General features: G+C 37.3%; 1 protein-coding gene across 1 annotated transcript in view; it reads right to left on the bottom strand.

The window, feature by feature from the left end:
• Nucleotides 1-16836, bottom strand: part of ZNF407 (zinc finger protein 407) — a 478257-nt gene that overhangs the window by 431106 nt on the left and 30315 nt on the right. The window contains 3 exon segments of the mRNA XM_017866127.1: nt 3543-3657; nt 8931-11738; nt 11741-13672. Of these exon segments, the coding sequence (XP_017721616.1) occupies nt 3543-3657; nt 8931-11738; nt 11741-13619 (4802 nt within the window). The 5' untranslated portion in view covers nt 13620-13672.

Below are 16836 nucleotides of genomic sequence, written 5' to 3'. Positions count from 1 at the left end.
CCTCCCGGGTTCCCGTCATTCTCCCGCCTCAGCCTCCCGAGTAGCTGGGACTACAGACGCCCGCCACCTCGCCCTGCTAGTTTTTTGTGTTTTTTAGTAGAGACGGGGTTTCACCATGTTAGCCAGGATGGTCTCGATCTCCTGACCTCGTGATCTGCCCGTCTCGGCCTCCCAAAGTGCTGGGATTACAGGCTTGAGCCACCGCACCCGGCCTTGGCCTATTTTCTAAACACAAAATTATTAAATAAAAGCATTAAATATAAAAAATAGGTATAGTTTCTATTATTTCTTACTTTCTCTCCCACTAAGCCCTATGTCAGAGTCATAACAGATTTTCATGTTAACTATTCAAGTGCCTATATATAAACATACCTATATTCTATAAAATTCCTCTCTCGATCACATTTGGATATTTTTAACAAGTAAGAAACTCTACTTTTCAAAAGGAAAATGCTCCCCCAAAAGTGAAAGTAAAATAAATGGCTCTTAACGTGAAGGTATCCATAACATGTACTTAAAACATGAAGTACAAAGGAATACATTTTTGAAATGTTTACCATGACATGAGCAGGTAAAACCTTGAGTAAACAAAACTTAAATTCTGAATTCTTAATCCTAACGACCTAATAGGAATTAGGCATCTAATACATTCAGCTTCCTCTGTCAAACTAACTTAAACCCAAGATATACAGTAGTTAAGATCTGCCAATGGGGCAGGGTAAGAGGGGGTAATGGTATCTTAAAATTGATCCTGAAGATTCAAAAAAAATCAGTCTAGGTTCAGACAACTTATACAAAAGTTTAAAAGGTAGTTTTAAAAGCTCATGTCAAGAGTGTTGCTAATGCACAACCCTAAAACTATGTGTTAGTGAAAAACACAAAACGTGCAGTTGATGAGCATCCAAAATCATCTAATGAAAAAGAGGTTAATAACAAATAATCTGAGACATTAATATTGAGCTCAATACTGTTTGTTGCTTCCATCAATTTCACCATAAAATATGAGTTTTCTTCTTCAAGAAAACCAAGAGGTTACTAAGAAAAAGAGTACACTATTCTGAGCAATCATTTCACTTTACAAATGTGACTGCCCAATTTTTTAAAGTTACTGATCAAGTCTATTTGAGAAATAACTCCTTAAAACTCAAATAATGAAGACATCATCAAGAAAATTCTAAAAGGCAGAGACTAAGCTATTAACTACTAAGGAAAAGAAAACATAAGGCAGGACCTTCTGTTTGTGACAAAATTACAGAGTTAATGTTCCTGAAAGATCACTTCACCTTTTAAAGCATGATTTTATAAAAGGTAAAATTTATAGCAATTAAAGCTAATGAAGAAATGCAGCATGAGCTGCTTATGTTCAGGAACTAATAGGTCCACTGAGCATTTCTAAGATTATTTAGCCATCAATGATAATGAATTGGCTTTGTCAGTGAAGTTCATGTACAAATCCTCTCCAGTGCCAGTCATCTGATAACCAATCCTTGCACTTTTTCATGTGTTTCACTTTACTTTTTAACCTACACACTCTGCCCTATCCCTTTGAAACACATGAAATACGGAACAACCTATGATACTTTTTCTGCAACATTGAAGGGTACCTAATTCACTACCATTCTGTTCCAACTACATTGATCAATAAGTATTCTTCAGTTTACTGCAATTCTTCAGAACTTTCAGCGTCACTGTTAAAATTATTGCTTCCTAACTTTTAAATCAAATTTCATTGTAAAAAAATAAAGAGAACTATTATTTCCTAGTCTGATGAAATTCAATGGCTGTCATAATTCGAAGAAATACAATTCTGGACTCTAGAATGCTTGTTCTACATACGCACACATACACATAGCTCTCTCTCTCTGAAGGCAGTATAAAACTCAATATATGTATAATCATTTACAATTCTGTATCTCCAGGATCAAATATATGAACTACTCATACAATATTTCAGTTGTATGTGGCAAGCAGTTAGCGAGCAGGGTGTGCACTGTTCAAATTATACAACGAATACCAATCAATTATGTATTCTTTTTGATACCAGATACATTAGAAACTGTTCTGTGAAAAGCTTTCTTCTTCTCTTTCCAGGGTCTTAGTAACCCTAATTAAAAAATGAATGGAATTAGATCTCTATTGACAGAGTATGCAAAAATTGTTTACTTATTTCTCAGAAATGAGAGAAAAACTGCTTACTGCCACCTAATAGCAAATTTTCACTGGAGTCAGGGCCGCCGCCTTTCCTATAACTCGTATGGTAAAAACAATAAGTGAGATATCTTTTAAACTTCCAAGACCTACAGCAATTAAAATGAACCATTTGACACTTGACCCTTGCAGCTAAAATCAGTAGTAACAAAACTCATTCTCCCACTGATCTTCAGGGGGCTTTAGGGCAAAGGGTCATCTTCATTTACTTTAGCTGCAAGTCACTGAACCATCAATTCTGCCAATGAATATATCACAGACCATGGTTCATAAAACTGCTTGCAAAGGTATTTGTAAAACTATCCTAAGGGTCAAAATACACAGCTGCATCCTGGGATGAAGTGTACTGTCCAACAAATAACAGAACTTGTTTTTGACATAAAACGTATTTACATGGTACTATCAATCAGCAGAATCTTCTACTAAAAAAAATAAAGCTAATAGAATACGCGCACATTGCATAATGTAAGTGAGCCTGTGGTATTTTGTGAATTAGCCATAAGAACTGTCAAGTTTCTCAGGTTTCACATGAAGAATTTTTATATGATGCACTTATTAATTTCTGTAGCGTAACAGCATTAAAATATACTTTTAATCAGAAGTAGGGCATTAAAATCCACCTCTGAATGTCCTATGTTATACCATATATGATGTAGCATTTTAAAACCTTTTAAACATTTCTGCTAAATTAATTAGTTTTGCATTAAGGCACCTTAGCACTGTCTATTAAATGCAACACATTTGAAAGACAAACATTGTACATGATTCTTCAGAGAAAGAACCATTAACTAAAAAAGGAAATAAGTTTTGAAATAAAGTTACACAAAATGAATAACAACCGTTTTCTTCAGCATCATCCCTGTAATAATCAGTAACCAGTCATCTGAAATTAAGTCTTTTGTTGTTTTCCTTATAGAATAAGTCCAATGGATCCAAAGAGCTACTAATGTGATAAAAATTAAAGCAGTACAGCAAAAGAAAAAAAAAAATACCTATACATTCCTAAAGCTATATTATGTATTTTTTTTATGTCTTTAAATGGAATTTATAGTTCTCTCTGGCAATGTGAATGAACATCCTATAATTTAGTCAATTTACAGATTACAGGTTCAAATTGACCTTGTAGCCCATAAAATTGCTCATCTTCAGTACAGGATTAGAAGTGGGAGAAGAATGTCATAACTGTATTTAAGGAATTTACCATAACAATGGAAAGGAGGGTACGCATGCATAATTTTAGCCACTCTTACTCCTATCGGTTTTGAATTCCGAAACAATGGCTATCCTGCACATGCTTCTGGTTCACGCAGCAGAGATGTCTCCAGTTTACTCACCCACAGACATGACACTTGTATTCCCTCATCCCAAGGTGCCTTTTCACATGGTTTCTGGCATCTCCAAGCTGAGCTGTTGCAAAATGGCATATCTTGCACTTGAATGGTTTTGATCCTGAGTAAATTTAACATAAAATATGATTTGATTTTGAATAATACATCTCTAATAGCTTAGAAAAGAGGACTAAATCTTAAATCATACCTTTAACCTAATTAAGAATTTCTGTACCCAAAATGGAATACTTGCATTCATTTATAAGTTGAATAGACCTGATTCCATAATTATTTTACTCTGAAGACTTTGTTTCAGTGAGTCTTCCTAACTTCCACTAGCAATCCTAAGATTCAAACTCAAAAGTGAGACTGCTAAGCAGTACTAAGTAGATGAGATGAGCTACATAATTTTAAATATTTTTCTTACAATTCACAAAAATACATCTTACAGTCACTCAGCACTTCAAAGGGAACATTTCTAAAACACAAATGCACACAGGGCAGCTGATATTTTAAAAAGCATATTTATCATCAAATACATTTCTCTGTGGTCACCTCCTTGTTTCCTCATATTTCTCTGGCTTTGAGTTTACCCACATTAAAACAATGGTATATTTCAGGTTTTTTTCCTGACATTTATCCCAAATTATTATCTATATTTTTAATAACACAGTTTATAAATATACAGTAGATAAATTTTATGCTTTTATGGTCATTTTATAGTCAAAATCGATGATTAAACAAACTGGAAGAACTGACATTTTGGTTATTAATTTCAAGGACAAATATTTGAACACAAAACGCATACAAAATTTGTTAAATCATTTCATAAATATTAAACTATACTCAAAAATGAGAAAATAAGATTATTTCAAAGTCTACACATTTAGTGTAATAGATAAGACTGAAAGGAAAACATATTAACAGACGATCATTATCCACATTAATGAGAAACAACACTCTTTTAAGATATAAAGTATATACATCATTTCCAAACTTTCTAACCACTACATCTTCAAATAAATCAAAATAGTAAAAACCAATTTAAAATCAGTACAGTATGTTTCCAGACTTTTCGTATCATATTTAGTACTTATATGGTGAAATACTCCCTCTACTATAGTTAGATAGAACATGAAGTATGTGAACTTTAATAAATATACAAAAAGAGCTCAAATTAAAAAAATTGCAACAAATCATATTTGATCAATGAACCCTTTGTGCAGTGTCCTTGGGGAAAAAAAAAATCCTCCAAGAATACTTTGTTGAAATTGAAGTACTCAGTAAAAAATTTTAGAGTCTTAAATTTCAATTTAATTCCCAAAAGCTGACAAAAAAAGTGAAGCATTTAATTTTCATCTTCCAACAAATAAAAAAGTCAACAGTACTAAGCACCGGCAGACAAGGTTGAATATTTCACAGTTCAGTGACAATGAAGCCAGATCTCTTAATATTTCCATTTCTGCTGTTAGAAGTAGATGTAAAATATATTTAGCACCTGAATGGTTATATCTAGGCAGGTTTATGTGTTTAAATGTCAAAAGCAGGTTGAGACTGCAGCTTACAGTACTCACATTCTATCAGTCACGTTAGAAACTACAGTTTATTTAAATGATTCTGAGACAACTAAACCTATCACTGCTTTCAACCTTTCACTAAGACATAGAATTCCTTTGTAAAGTGTGTGAAGAACCAATTTACCAATACTTTGAATTTAAATGCTCTAAAGATAATAGGGTCATTAGGACATTATTAAGTAACAATATTAGGACTCAAAACAAAGAAGACCAACCTCTCCCACTATTTGTATTACAATTTTGGTGAATGGATGTAAAAGGCCCCATGGGTTGGAGTTTTCGTTCTGCTCACGCAGCACTGCCATGTGACTAGCTCCTCCTCCTGTGGCACAGATGCCACAGAGACACGGACATGGGGTCTCTGGTGTGTGCAATTTACTGTACATGGCTCCTTTGTGGAAAACTCTAGTTTCTGCAGGTCTCAGTGATCACAGCACAGCATGCTGACAATACATAAATGAGTTACTGTGTTGACAGCTTCACCCAGAATCATGGAGGCCTTGCCTATTCTTCACATCTTATATTCAGAGTAGACTGTGTTAACATCTCCTTTCTGTGCCATAAAAATTCAAATGCTAGCAGAGGTAACACTTCTCTGCATTAAAAAAAAGGGGGGGGGGCCTTTTTTCCTAACTAATAACATTTCCGTTTTTAAGTTTGCTATGCACATTCCAAAATGAATGCAGGCAGAGCATTTGTAAGACAAAATTGTAAAATTGCAGATCTCTAAATATTTCTCTCACGTACATTTTGATTATTAAAAACAGTATTATTTGCAATAGTTCCATTCCTTGGAACATCACTATTCTCAGTAGGTTTTTTGGTTTTCATTTGGTCCATAAGGTTTTTCCAAAGGGAAAAACTCAAGAGGCTCTCTATCTTTCCGGTACCTTGTTACTTTACTGAAAGAATTTCAAAGACATTAAAATCCAGGTCTTCGCTCAGGCCTACAGGGGCTCCTCAACCATCAGTGGTTAGTAATTGCTATGCATACATAGATGTGCCATTAGCATTAAAGAGAAAATACCAAATGAAAGCCTTTAGATCTTAAAGGAATGAAGGAAGTTGTATATTATCGATCATTTAACGACCACAGCCATCATTCTATAACCCTCCCTAACACATTCAAACGCTTCATTCATTCATTCACCTGCTCATTCATTTATTCACTCATCAAGATATACCAAGAGCCAACTAATGTGGGACACAGATGAAGCAGTGAACAATGTTAAGTATTTGAGGTCACTGTGCTTAAAGTCTACAAATTAACTCTCCTACTGAGCTGCCTTTCCTTTGTCACATATTGAGCTACAAACACTACCAGCCCTAACTTCAGAATTTCTTAGTGAAGTCACACACTCCCTATCTCCCTGGAACATTTTGAGATGGCATTAGTGACCAGAACTCTAAACATAAAATGAATGGCTTCAGACAATCTGGTAGCTTAACAGTAGCCCATGTTACATGAAATAAAAGCTTTAACAGACCAATGCAGGAGAAACAAAAACGAAGTTTTTTAGTCCTGCTAATGTAATGTGAAAGGGAAGACTGCCCTTTCTGGTCATGTTGATTGCTTCACAGAAGCAAGCACACGGGGGGACTCTAGGATGTTTTTTCCTACAATGCTTGATAACCAAAACTCATTTATTTCTCATAGTGCTGCTTTTATCCTGCTAAGGATAGGAAGAAAAGGTTATATAAAACATATAGTAAATCACAAAATATGAAAACAGGGATTGGAAGAGTAAGCTCTTTTCCAGTTAACCATTAATAACAGTCTCTGCATTACTATTTTATGGACATAAGCAAAGTATGTGAAAAGCAATTCATTTTAAGATGCTCCAAGAAAAAAAACCCTGAATTAAAACCTGGAGACCAACTTCCCCAAAAAATGACTTGCAAAATTGAAATGGTAGACTTGTATTGTGTCCTCAGGAACAGGGCTCTTGGTAGTGTTTCAAAGCACAATAAAAATGTACTTTCTGATAAGACCAACACAAGATGTTTAAAAAAAAAAAAAAAAACTATGCTAACTTTTACTAAATGTTACAATCAATGATGTAACTTATATAAGTAGGGTTACTTTGTCACATATTGATAGTTACCTCACTTTCACATCCACATTAACTTGATTTTAAATGCAATTAATACATATAGTCAAGGAAGACTAATGGACTACATTCTGCACTTAACCTGGTGGACATTTTCAAATGGCACAAGTGACCAGTGCAAACCTATTTTGCATTGTAAACGACTAAATAAATCTTAATGGATTAAGAATGATCAGCTATCAACACACAAGGGAAATTAAGTGCTGAAATGCCTACATTGATTATTTTAAATTATTAGCCTTACTCTGTTCTTGAATTTGTATGCTTTTAGTGAGCTTTAACACATTTACAAGACTTATTGACTATAATTACAAGAGAATTCAAGTAATGGACACATCAATTATAAGCAACATGTCTTGACCAGACAGTTGCATAAAGAATTCTAAAAAGAGCTCCATTAGCATCTTCCTCTTAGTTTTATTCAGTTTTATCTGCCTTAAGAGGGCATATTAAGAAAGTACATATTTTCTCCGCATGTGAACAAGTCTTATTCCTAAAACTGTATCATTTCAGAAAGAAAGCTGCAACAAGGCACTGAGAGAGATACTAACAGTGCAAACAAATAAGCATTTGGACTTATTCCCCAAAAACGGCTGCAGTGCATGGGAATATTTGGGATCAAAAGTACAATGTTTGTATTTATTTAGATGAATCTTATGCAGGTTGCCCCATTACTTCCTTCAATGAAAAACTTTTATCTATCTTTAATCACCCTAAACTGGTAATAATGCTTCATAGGCTTTTGTCTTCTTCCTTGTAACCATGCACTAAGTTTCAAAAACTGTATGAATTTAAAGTATGGCTTTAATAATAAGCCATTATTTAAAAGTACAGTAAAATAAACCTTACAGTTTTAATGAAAATATGTTCATTGAAATGTGAATTTATTATTCAAATCCACTCATAAATTCAACCATGAAGACAGAACTTGTCTAAGCAGAGCACAATGATTTAGAAAAGCTGTCTATTTAAAATAAAGAATGTATGGCAGGTTTATAGAAACAGTGCAGTGAATTTTTACATAAATTTAGAACAGTAGCTTATGCATTTTCCACCAAAAAAAAATGTTTTTTAAAAAACTTTCCACCTAAAATTAAACATTAAAATGGAACACTAACTGTGACAGAGCACAGAGACTAAATCAGGTGCTCCCTCCAGGAACAGCAGATCCCCAGCACATGTTAACTTTGGAAAGTGGTGGCTAATTTTGACCCACAAAGGTAGAATCTTGTTACCTGGAAGTTATACTTTTGGATATAAAGTATCTATTGATGAATATTTTTACATCTGTAATATTGTAAGAAAATTTGATATTTCCATTCCTTAAAAGTCACTTAACATGTCTTCTGAAATTATAAGGTGCTCCTTAATATAGATTTTGGAAAACCAAATAATTAGGACTCAGAAACAACTGAAAAGCTGCAACAGACAGCAGTTTTTAAAAGGCATCAGAGGGACTAGGCTTTTTGACAAAATTAAAAGAAACTTGTCAACTAACCTGCCTTTCAAATCACTAGGGCTTAATTACCCTTAAAAATGTTAAGTGTCAACAATGACTTATTACAGACATAAGCAGAGCAGCACACAGCAGCGAAACGTGAACCGGGTGGAAAGTCAATGAGCAGCCACAGGTAGGGCTGCATTATCTGGATGGGAACAAATGGCCCAGCGTCCTCACTGACTCGGCTTGCTGCAGAGCTACATACCTGTATGAGTGCGAATGTGTGCCAGGAAGGCCATTGAGTTGCTGCTTCGACACATCTTCCCACAATACTTGCAGACGTTTCCCTGGTTTTCCTCCCTCTCGCGGTTGATTTGCTCAGTGTCTTCCACTATATACTTATTCACCTCCCGTAGCAATTCCTCATGCTGTCCTTTAATATGTAGAAATAAATTCTGTTCAGAATCAAAGGGCTCTGTGCACTTGACACATTTAAAGGTGGCCCCTCCCTCCGGAAGCTCTTCCACACTGGCCTGCTCATTTCTCATGTGGCCGGCACTAGCCAGATGCTGGTGAAGGTTGCTTTCGGTATAGAATGACTTTCCACAGAGTAAACAATGGAAGTGCTTCTCTTTAGTAGGATGCTTCATGGCTATGTGAACGTTCAGTCCACTCAGTCCATCTGCTAAGAAGCCACAATCGTCACAGCGAATTCGTGTAGACTCACCAAGGGAACTGCCTTCAGATTTCTTCCTTTTCACACCTTGAGCACAGTCTTTCAAGGGCAGTTCACTAATTCTCACTCCGGTTGCTATCAAGCCCTCTTCAGACTGGTCTATCAACTCACCATCTTCAGGATTCTTTATTCTTATTATGGAGGAGTCAAACCTGCCAAAACTGTACATGGCCTGCCCTTTATCATCAATACTAATGATAGTTTCATAGACGTCATTACTTTCAACTGTGCTATCAGAAGCTGGGCCATCCTCCTCCAAAATAATTTCTGTTTCATCTTGTGAATTCATCAGAATTTCCTTATTCTCCAGAGTGGGATCTTCTTGGACACCTTTCAAGTCTTCCAAACCATGACCACGCGCAACTTTGTTCTGACCCCCGCTCTCCAGATTTCCGTGTTCTCTGGTTATTCTTGTCACAACAAGTGCAGGGCTTTCAGCCAAGCGCTCCCCATCGAGCAGTGCAGGGCACAGGTGTCTGTGGGAGACAACAACTCCGCCATCTCCTGCACTTCCTTCTTCACCCTCACAATGGACAGGCAGCTCACCTGCATCATTTGATACCTCATGGTTTTTCTTTGCTATCTCACAATTTAAAGCAGAGCTTCCTGAATTTTCATTTTGAAATCTGCTTGGGGAGCCATTGTTTGAGGAAATAGTAAGGGACATCATCTCCTCAGGTTTCCTAACTGTATCCTTGACAGGAGCCTGTTGGAAAGTCTCACAAAAGGAATGGTCTTCATTGAAATTAGATTCTTCTTCAGTCTCAACTTCTACGGAGTCAGCAGCGCAGAGCACTTTAGACATATCTAAATTAGTATTCTCATTTAAAATAGAGCAATCTGCAGCATTTCTAGATTTAAGAGTATCAGATGGTTGATCTGAAATTATCTGAAATTTCTCAGAATTTTGTTGATGCTCTTCCTCAGGCATAATGATGTTTTTGGACATGTCTGCAGAACCTGCTTCTACATTAGCAGAGTTGAGATAAGACTGCCTTTTCATTTTGTGTTTCTCTGTTGCTGCATGCCTGGTCATCTCGCGACGAGTCACCGCGTAGTAATCGCATGCCATACAATAAAACTCAAACTCTTTTGTATGTTTCCGTTTTACATGCAGCTCTAGAGAAGCAGAGGAGTGAGCACTAAACTCACAGTGCACACACTTATTCTCACCTGTGCCTGTAACATCTCTCTGGGAGTACACATCCCCCTGCTGGGCGAAGTCCTCTGGCTCTAAAGATATTTGCTCCTTTTTATCAAGAAGATGGCTGTTAACTTCTCCATCTAGAGAATGAAATACACTTTCAACTTCGGCTTCAACTGAGTTTCCATGATCTGGCTTTTGTAAAACAGAGGTGGGTGACTCAGCAGGTTTGTTAACATGTTCATCTGACATGGTCACTGCTGAGCCCGCATTCTTCTTACCAGCTTCAAGGCTACCCCCTTCAGGGCCAACAATGATATCTGAACTGTGTTTTCCACTTGCTTCTATTTCTACCCGTCCTTTATGTTTCTTGGTGGCACAATGACGTTCCATATCTCCCTTAGTTACAGTGTAATACTTACACACTTTGCATAAATAACTATACTGGTGACTGTGTTTTCGTCTAATGTGAACAGTCAAGTTTGTAATACTAGAGGCCAAAAGACCACAGTGTGAACACGTCCGTGAGATGTTACCTTTAGGTCTCCCTCTCTTTGGAGTAGTGGTTGAAGCTAATTCATCATCTTTGGTGCTACCACCAGACTGTGACAGTTCCTTAGGCGCCAGCATGCCCTTCTCAAGATAAGAATGCTCTTGTAATTGCACACCTACATGGCCTTCAATCCTTCCATTTCCAGAAACATTAAACTCTTCTTTTTTATCATTTGCACCTATACATACCCTTTCAATACATTCTTCAAAGCTTAAGCCAATATTATTTTTCTTAGCATTTTCAAGATGCTTGCTTCTTTTAATGTGTTTCTCCATTCCTTCTTTGCTCAATGAATAAAGATTACAAGCTTTACAAAGAAAATGATAGTCTTGACCATGCCGAAGCTTTATATGTCTCGTGAGAACAGTAGAAGATCTTGTCTTATAAAAACACTTCTTACACTGAAACTGAGGCTTACTGGAATGCTTCACTTCATTACCATGGCTTACCCTGGACTTCACAGGTTCTTCCTGAGATGCTTTTCCTGAGTCATCCACAGACTCTTTTGAGTTTTCTGATTCTAAAGTACTTAAAGGTAAAGTCTGTAAAACCAAATCACTGTTAGATGATTGCAAAGTCTTTGGTTGAACCAATGAACTAAGATGCTTCTCGGTGGCTTTGTGTTCTTCCATGTCTTTTCAGACAAAAAGAACAAGTTACAAGGGGTGCAAAGAAAATGCATATTGTGCTTTTCCTTCATGTGGTCTCTAAGATTCATTTCATCCAAGGATATAAATGAACAACACTGACAACTCAGGACAGAAGCAGTTTGCTGATGCTGGTTACTGCGCAAATGTTCATCTAAGTCCCTTCTTGACATACTGGAAAAGTCACAAGTATGGCAGTAAAATTTCATCTCTCTGGCATGGCACCTTTTCACATGGATTTCCAAATCTGTCCTATTTGTAGCTACTTGCCCACAGTCCGTACAAGCACACAACGTCTGACAGTCAGAAGCTGGCTTCACTGTCAGGGAGTCCAGCCCAGAGTCCAGAGGACGGGCGCTCCCCCGGCCCTGCTCCACCTCCTGGGTTTCTGAGGTAGTCACACACAGCCTCTGTACGCTGCTGCTCGCTTCCGGGTGTTTCAGCACTGATTCTGCATCGTGTGTTTTCATCTGTGTTCTCAAGTGTTTCATATACATCCTCTGAGTTTCACTTGTGCCTCTTTTAATTCCCAAAAGATTAAACCTTTTCTTTGCCTGGCCCTTCAAGGTGAAAGTGCTGCTTCGTCGACGAAAGCTATTACCCAACACGAGAATATTTCGCTCGGGTCTTGGCCTCGAGGTTACACTGACACCGTGTGCTGCTGCCTGCAGGGTATTTTTGGTAGATTCCAATTTCTCTAAGAGACCCTCTGAGGTTATTAAGGTGTCTAGCTTTTTACTCTGGTTTTCAGGATTCTGAGCTACACCAAGGGAAGTAACATTTTCTTCAACAATCTCTACTTCCTGTGACGAAGTATTTCTGGAAGGCATCATTTCAACAAGAAGCTCACTGCTACGACCACTTTGTTTAGAAATACTTCCTCTGAAATCTTTAAATTTGCTTCCCACATTTTGTAATCCTTTCGAATCACTATTCTTTGCTATTGGTTTAGAAGTTCTTGGTTTTGAGGGAACATTTTTTGTTGCCACTGTACATGATTTTTTAGGAAAAGGTTGTTTTGTTAAGATCTGTACAAATCCTCCACGAGCAGCCAGATTCTGACGACGGAGATGTGTTTTGCCAAGATAATGTGCATTCAACAGGTTTTCTTCTGCACACTGAAAACCACAAAGATCACAAGAAAAGACCTTCTGTGGCCCATGTGCTTGTTTGATATGCATATGTAGCGCTGAGCTGCTCTCTGCTTTGTGGCTGCAGTGACAACAGGTATGTTCCTTAGACTGCTGCATGTGAGACTCAGCATGTTTTTCCAAGTCAGAGCAAGAAGAAAACAAATGCCCACAGATGCTGCACTTGAGAACTGGATCTACATTCCCCATGGTACAACTAACACTAATTTCTTTCAGGGGGAAAGGCGATTCTCTTTCCAGATCAAGGGAAACCATTTCCTGAGCAGATGTTTTTTCAGTGTCTGTTTTCAGAGAAACAACATCAATAGTGCTAAAATTGTGAGAAGGGGAAAGGGCATTTGGGTGACACGTGCCTCCAACTGTGCCGTCGCTCAGAAAGGTCTCCTTTCCTGTTTCATCTAATGCAATACCCTCTTCTGTGACTGAGCTCTCAGAAGTTTCTAATCGACAAACACCTTGCTTTCCAGATTTAAGGGGCTCTGCCTCATCTAATCTCCTACGTTTGGAAGCATGTTTATTTATGTCTTCTCCTGTAACAACACTATCAAAGTTCGATGATTCTGAAAAACCTCTTTTGCCCATAGAATTCTCAGGGAAACTTGCTGTCACACCAGACACAGGCCCACCATCTTCATTATGGGATGAAAGCTTTGTCAAGTCTTGTGCTTCTTTGTTTATCTTTCCATCCTCGTCGTTTTCAGGTTTATTCTCACTATCCATCATTAATAAAGTGCTGACGATGCTTCTATCCAAGGAGGCTCGCTGGCACTCATAACCTGTGAAGTAAACAAACATGGTATGAAGTGCTGAGTATAAAGACACACGTGTTAGTCCAAAACTACATGAAAAAGTAGAAGTTAGCCCCAATGAAACGCCCTTTATACTGAGATGCATTTGATTACATCTCTAAAGTCTTTTACTAAAAAGTATGAAGTAGGATTTTAGGAATACCACGTCACCCTATCGTTGACTCCGGAAGAAATACTATGATATCTTTGGTAGAAAAGTGATTTCTCAACAAGCTTGCAGAAAACTCCCATATTTCAATTCTCTGTACCAGTACATTCCAATTTACTATCCTTTAAAAAAAAAAAGAGAGAGAGAGAGAGAAGCTCTCCTTTCAAAATACATCTCAATGAGCTCCTACTCTGTAAAATATATTAAAACGAAACTGCTGTGACGGAAGTCTAGAAGTAAGGCCTTCCCCTCCTTAACCCCTAATAGAAGCCCAAGTCCTATATAAAGGAAACATAATTTTAAAACAACTGTTTTGGCCGGGCTCCGTGGCTCATGCCTGTAATCCCAGCACTTTGGGAGGCCAAGGCAGGCGGATCACGAGGTCAGGAGATGGAGACCATCCTGGCTAACACGGTGAAACCCCGTCGCTACTAAAAATACAAAAAAATTTAGCCGGGCATGGTGGTGGGCACCTGTAGTCCCAGCTACTCGGGAGGCTGACGCAGGAGAATGGTGTGAACCCGGGAAGTGGAGCTTGCAGTGAGCCGAGATCACGCCACTGCACTCCAGCTTGGACAACAGAGCGAGGCTCTGTCTCACAAAAAAAAAAAAACAACCAGTTTCATCCTCGTCTCCTAAAGCAAAGAGCTTTACATGATTTTTCTAAATATATTCCAATGAACAACACATATAATCTCATTACATATCACCATTCATGCTCAAGCTCTTTTACCAATGAAAAGCCACTTCTAGTCCAGCTGTCAATCATTAATTTCCTCATCTAACAGTCATTTTATATTGTCTGAAGGTTAATGGCAAAGGGAAATGTCAGTGGTAGAGTAGAATCAATGGAGTAAATTTTGAGGAAAAAAAGAATTTTATTGAATAAAATGCCTTGAAATCAATAATATTGATTTTATTTTTCATTATGCTATTTAATTCAATTAAAACATATCATTTTCCATTTACTTTACACCATGATTGGAATTTTCAGCCAAATGCCACTTGATTCCATGTTATAAAAAGGCATCAACATATTATAGTCTCGAGGCTAATGATAACTATTTTAAACTATTTTAGCTATTTTTTCCATAACATTGACAAATCAAATGAAGCCTATTGCTTTGACTCAGCTAAAATAGGGTAACAAAAATATACTTATAATGTAGGACACTGAAAGCATGAACAAGAGAAAAAAACAAGTAAACTGAACTTCATCAAAATTAAAAACTTCAAAAGACACTATGCTTCAAAGGCCACTATCAAGAAAGTGAAAACAGAGCCCACAGAATGGGAACACATTTTTGCAAATCAGATATCTGATAAGGGACTTGCATCTAGAATATATTTTAAAAACTGTTGTTACTCAATACTCAATTGTAAGATAAATCAATTTAAAATGAGTAAAGAATACAAAATACATTTCTTCATTGAAAATATACATAATACGCATACGAAAATATACTATACATCAGTAGTCACTAAAGAAGTGCAAATCAAACCCACAAGGAGATACCACTTCAAACCCACTAAGATAGCTATACTCAAAAAATCAGATAACAAGTGTTGGCAAGAATGTGGAAAAACTGGAACCCTCATAACACTACTAATGGGAATGTAAAATGGTGCAGCCACTTTGGAAAACAGTCTACCAGTTCTTTAAACAATTAAACATGGTGCTAGCATATAGTACAGTAATTCTACCCTGAGGTATACACACCCAAGAGAAACGAAAACACATATCCACCCAAAAACTTGTATACAAATGCTGATTACAGTATTTATTCATAATAGCCAAAAGGTAGAAACAACCCAAATGTTTATCAACGGATGACTGTATCAAGAAAATATGGTATCCGCACAATGAAATATTATTCAGTCATAAAAAAGAATGAAGTATTGGCCAGGCACAGTAGGTTTTGCCTATACTCCCAATGCTTTTGGAGGCCAAGGAAGGAGGATGGCTTGGGTCCAGTAGTTCGACACCAGCCTGGGCAACATAGCAAGACCCCAACTCTACAAAAATAAAAAATAATAAAATCAGTGCCAAGTGCCTGTGGTCCTAGCTCTGGAGCAGAAGCAGGAGGATTTCTTCAGCCCAGGAATTCAAGGCTGCATTGAGCTATGATCACACCACTGCACTCCAGCCTGGATGACACAGACAGAGACCTTGTCTCTAAAAATACGATGAGTAAAAATAAAATTGAAAATGAAGTACTAACATACCACAATGCAGAGGCCCTAGAAACATCATGCCAAGTGAAGGTCATGCACTGTATGATTCCTTTTTACACGGAATGTCTAGAATAGAGAAATCTATACACACAGAAAAATAGCCCTTGATTTCTCAGGGCTGCAGGTAGGCAGGCAGAATGGAGGATGAGAGCTAAAGGGAAAGAGGTTTCTTTTTGAGGTGATAACAATGTTTTAAAATGTACTCTGGTGAAAGTGGCACACATCCATGAATAGATTATAATACTAAAATCCACTGAACTGCAAATATCTCAATAAAGTTGTTTAAAATATATAAATTGTCATATATTACCTATAACATAAAATATTTGAAAAGAGTAAAAGATAAATATACCTGGTTTTATCGCACTTATAAGATATTCAACATTAGTTCAGATACATTCCTTCAGAACAGGTTCCAGAAAGTATAAATTCTATGAGTAGGTGTTTTAAGTGAATAAAACATCCCTGGTCAAATAAGTTTAGAAAACGCTAGTTTGTTAGCCAGCTGTGGTAGTGTGAACCTGTAAGTCCCAGCTACTGAGTCTGAGGTAGGAAAATCACTTGAGCCTCAGAGTTTGGGCTGCAGTGAGCTACGACTGAATCACTGCACTCCAGCCTGGGCAACAGAGTAAGACCCCGTCTCCAAAAACAAAAAAAAAGAGAGAGAGAGAGAAAGAAGGACAGACGGAAGGAGGGAAGGGAGGGAGGGAAGAAGGGGAAAGGGGGGGAGGGGAGGGAAGGGAGGGAG

The sequence above is a fragment of the Rhinopithecus bieti genome, unplaced genomic scaffold, assembly GCF_001698545.2.
Source record: "Rhinopithecus bieti isolate Rb0 unplaced genomic scaffold, ASM169854v2 scaffold_84002, whole genome shotgun sequence".
Lineage (NCBI taxonomy): Eukaryota > Metazoa > Chordata > Mammalia > Primates > Cercopithecidae > Rhinopithecus > Rhinopithecus bieti.
This window is presented reverse-complemented; position numbering and strand designations above follow the sequence as displayed.